The sequence below is a fragment of the Alligator sinensis genome, unplaced genomic scaffold (genome assembly GCF_000455745.1).
Source record: "Alligator sinensis unplaced genomic scaffold, ASM45574v1 scaffold369_1, whole genome shotgun sequence".
NCBI lineage: Eukaryota > Metazoa > Chordata > Crocodylia > Alligatoridae > Alligator > Alligator sinensis.
This window is the reverse complement of record NW_005843421.1, coordinates 111150-114419: the sequence shown is the minus strand read 5'-3', so window position 1 is coordinate 114419 and position 3270 is coordinate 111150. Positions and strand designations below refer to the sequence as shown.

Genomic DNA, 3270 nt, shown 5'->3' with positions numbered 1-3270 from the left:
ACAAGGGTCAGCAGGGCTGTCTCATCTGACAATGGCTTCAGCCCTGGAGGTGTCCAGCTTCACAGAGGACCTGGTGTGTCCCGTCTGCCTGGACCTGTTCAAGGATCCACGGATGCTGCCATGTGGGCACAGCTTCTGCACACCCTGCCTGAAAGCCTGCATACCCACTGGGCAGCACCAGGGGCTGTGCCCCAAGTGCCGGGTCCCATTCAAGCCCCAGCACCTAGTCGCCAACTGGGCCTTGCGTAGCTTGGCTGACAAAGCCCGAGTCCTGAAGCTGGATGAGGGGCTCCCCCCGGGTGCCGGGGCCAGCTGGTGCTTCTGCACAGAGCACGAGGAGCCCCTCAAGCTGTTCTGCAGCCAGGATGAGGCTCCCATCTGTGTGATCTGCCGGGACCTGCCCCAGCACCGGGGCCATGACTTCCTGCCCATCAAAAACGCTGTGCAGGAGTACCAGGTGGGTACCCCAACACCTGGATTCCTATGGGTGACAGCAGCTGGAAGCCTGGGTTCTCTCCCCAGCTCTGGAAGGAGACTGGGGTCTGCTCCTGCAAACAGGGGGGTCAAGAGCCATGATCGCAAGGTTGAAGGCTAGTGTGCACTGCGTGAGAACGGGGGGTGGGGCTGGGACCCAGCACTCCTGACTTCTGTCCCAGCTGTGGGAGGGATATGTGGGTCCAGGGGGTTAGACTGCAGGTGGGGGAAGGACCCCTGCATTGTATTTTCATCTCTGTTCCTTGGTGGGGTGGGGTGGGAGTGGGGGTCATCTGTGTGGCAAGGTCATATAGCTGAGGGGCTCCAGTCCTTGAGCCCTCCATTGCTACTGACTTGTGGGTTTCCTGTTGCACAGGAGAAACTGAAGGCTTGCCTTGGGACCCTGGAGGGCAATCTGACCTCCGCCACAGAGAAGCAGGAACACCAGGAAGAAAACAAAGTGAAGCTGGAGGTATGGCTGTGGAGTCACAGATACACTTGAGTCTTTTAAGATGCTTTTCCTCCCTGAGAGCAGCACAAGCTCTTGGACTTTAGTGCCTGGACAACATACAATGATTTTAAGGAACTACCCAGTGTGGCTTAGAGCGGGGGGGAGAGACGCAACCTTTTTAGAAGAGACTCCACAAATTAGCCCCACATCCTCCCTGGGTGCCACTCCAACCCCCTCCTCTGCTGCTTTGCTTTCTGTTTCCTAATCTGTGCTCCTTACAGCTATCCTGCTCTGCTTCCTGGTCTGTTCACCCTGTCTGATTTGCTTCCTGCTTTGCCTGATTTCTGCTTCCTGCCCTATCTGATGCTGTTTTGCCTGTCCCTTCTATGATCTGTTATGTTCCCCAGGGGCTGCCCATGCCACTTGTGGCATTTGTACCACAAATCAACCACCACTGACTTAGAGAGTGGGGCACTGCACTGGGACCAAGGACACCAGGGGGTCAGTACCAAGCTCAGCCCTTGGTTGCCTGAATGAATCTGGCCAAGTCACGGACAGGCTTATACCTCAGTTTCCCCATCTCTAAAACAGGGCCCTCAATGCTCCCTCCAAGTTCAGGCTCTAACCAACTCAGAGAAAGGCAAAACAGTCAGCATTATGATATTTAAAATATTGAAAACACCCATTTTTCACAAATAATTTTTCATGTTGAGCAATGAAAGGTGTTATTGAAAATGGAGGGGTATGGGGTGGGGAGACTGGTTGTTTAGTAAGTCTTCCCATCCAAAGAATTCTGTTCCTTGCAGCTAGAGCTGTATGAATTACTGGTCTTCTGCTTCACTGGTGATTCTGAACAAAGGCAGGGAAATTCATTTTGGGGCAGCCTTAAAGGAAAATGACTTGCAAAAAAAAAGCAGTAAATTCTGAACTAAAATGCCTTTCAGAACTGATAAAAAGTCAACATGGTTTGTTTAAAAAATGGTGGAATTAATTTTTTTTATTCTACCCTCTGAATGTGTTTATACCTCTCCCCCTTCCCAGACTGAATGAGATTGGAAATCAAAAGTGAATTTGCAAATGGCTTTGTTTAAACCAAATCTGCATTTTTGGAGGGAAGATTTTGCCCAGTGTTGCAAGAAAGGGCAGTGGTATTATCTCTAGATAACTGATGAGGAATGAATGTGGCAACCTGTCCAGGGCCATATGGAAGTTAATGGTGGAGTCAAGGACTGAGCTAGCATAGCATGGATCCTAGGGTCCCATCCCACTAACTGGACCATCCAATCTAGGACTTTGCTTCACCCTGTGAAGGCTCTGGGGTACAGATGCTGATACCTTGGATCAGAACTGCCAACTGGTGCCTCTGTCCACAACAGGTCTGCCTTCAAGACCTGCTGGATCACATCTCCATGGGGTTTGAGGGCCTCCACCAAGTCCTGAGGGAGAAGGAGCAAAACATGAAGGAGACTGTGAAGACAATGAAAGAGGCAAATCTGGCAGAGATGGAGGAGAGCCTGAAGGATTTGAGGGAGGATGTGGAGTTCTGCAATGAGACCCTGGCCAGGACACGGGCAGCGCTGGAGGGGACAGATCCAATCACCTTCCTGAGTGTAAGTCTGTGCTTTGTTGGGGATGGCATGTAGATGGGATTGGCATCACCAGGTGATGGCAACATAGGATGGAAGAGTACTGACTGAGCTGAGGGTGGGCACTGGGAGGCCTGGGATCTCCCACCTTTGGGAGGGGGTAGGGTCAGGTGGATTAGACTGGTTGCAGGGTGGAAGCCAGGACACCTGGATTCTGCAGGAAGGAGGTGGGGTCTGATACTTGGAAGCAAGGTGGGAGGTGCCAGGTGGGAAGAGCTCTGAGAAAAAGGGTGCAGAGGGTGTGTGTGTGGGGGTCGGGGGGGAGTAGTTGGAGAAATGGAAAAGGGATGAACCAGAGCTGGAAGAAGCGGTGGGAGGGGGAGGGGGCAGAGACGGTGTTTTGCTGTTGTGTTCATCTGTCCCAAGGGATAGTCTTGACTGTTTTTCTGTCTTCCAGGGCATCAAGGACCTGATGGAAAGGTAAGCAGCTGTACACACACACATATACACAAAAGCTTCACCATAGATCCCCTTGCTTGTACCCTTCACCCTTCCCACACACAGTTCTCCAAGACACTCCCAGCTATATCCCTATCCTTATCCATTCCCTCAAACACATGTGCTCATCCTTTCTGTTACACGCTTGCCAGGACCCAAAGTTTTAGACCCCACATATATGCCATCCTACCCCACATCAAAATGTAACCAGACTGTTGCATATATACACACATGCATACTCTTTCTCTCTCTCTCTCTTTC

The 3270-nt window shown here is 51.6% G+C and overlaps 1 protein-coding gene across 1 annotated transcript in view; it reads left to right on the top strand.

Moving 5' to 3' along the window:
• The window catches only part of LOC102375509 (zinc-binding protein A33-like), a 5144-nt gene continuing 1874 nt past the window's right edge, over positions 1-3270 (top strand). Inside the window, exons 1-4 of the mRNA XM_006038652.3 lie at positions 1-457; positions 851-946; positions 2302-2535; positions 2969-2991. Of these exons, the coding sequence (XP_006038714.1) occupies positions 32-457; positions 851-946; positions 2302-2535; positions 2969-2991 (779 nt within the window). The 5' untranslated portion in view covers positions 1-31. The remainder of the gene's footprint in view (positions 458-850; positions 947-2301; positions 2536-2968; positions 2992-3270) is intronic.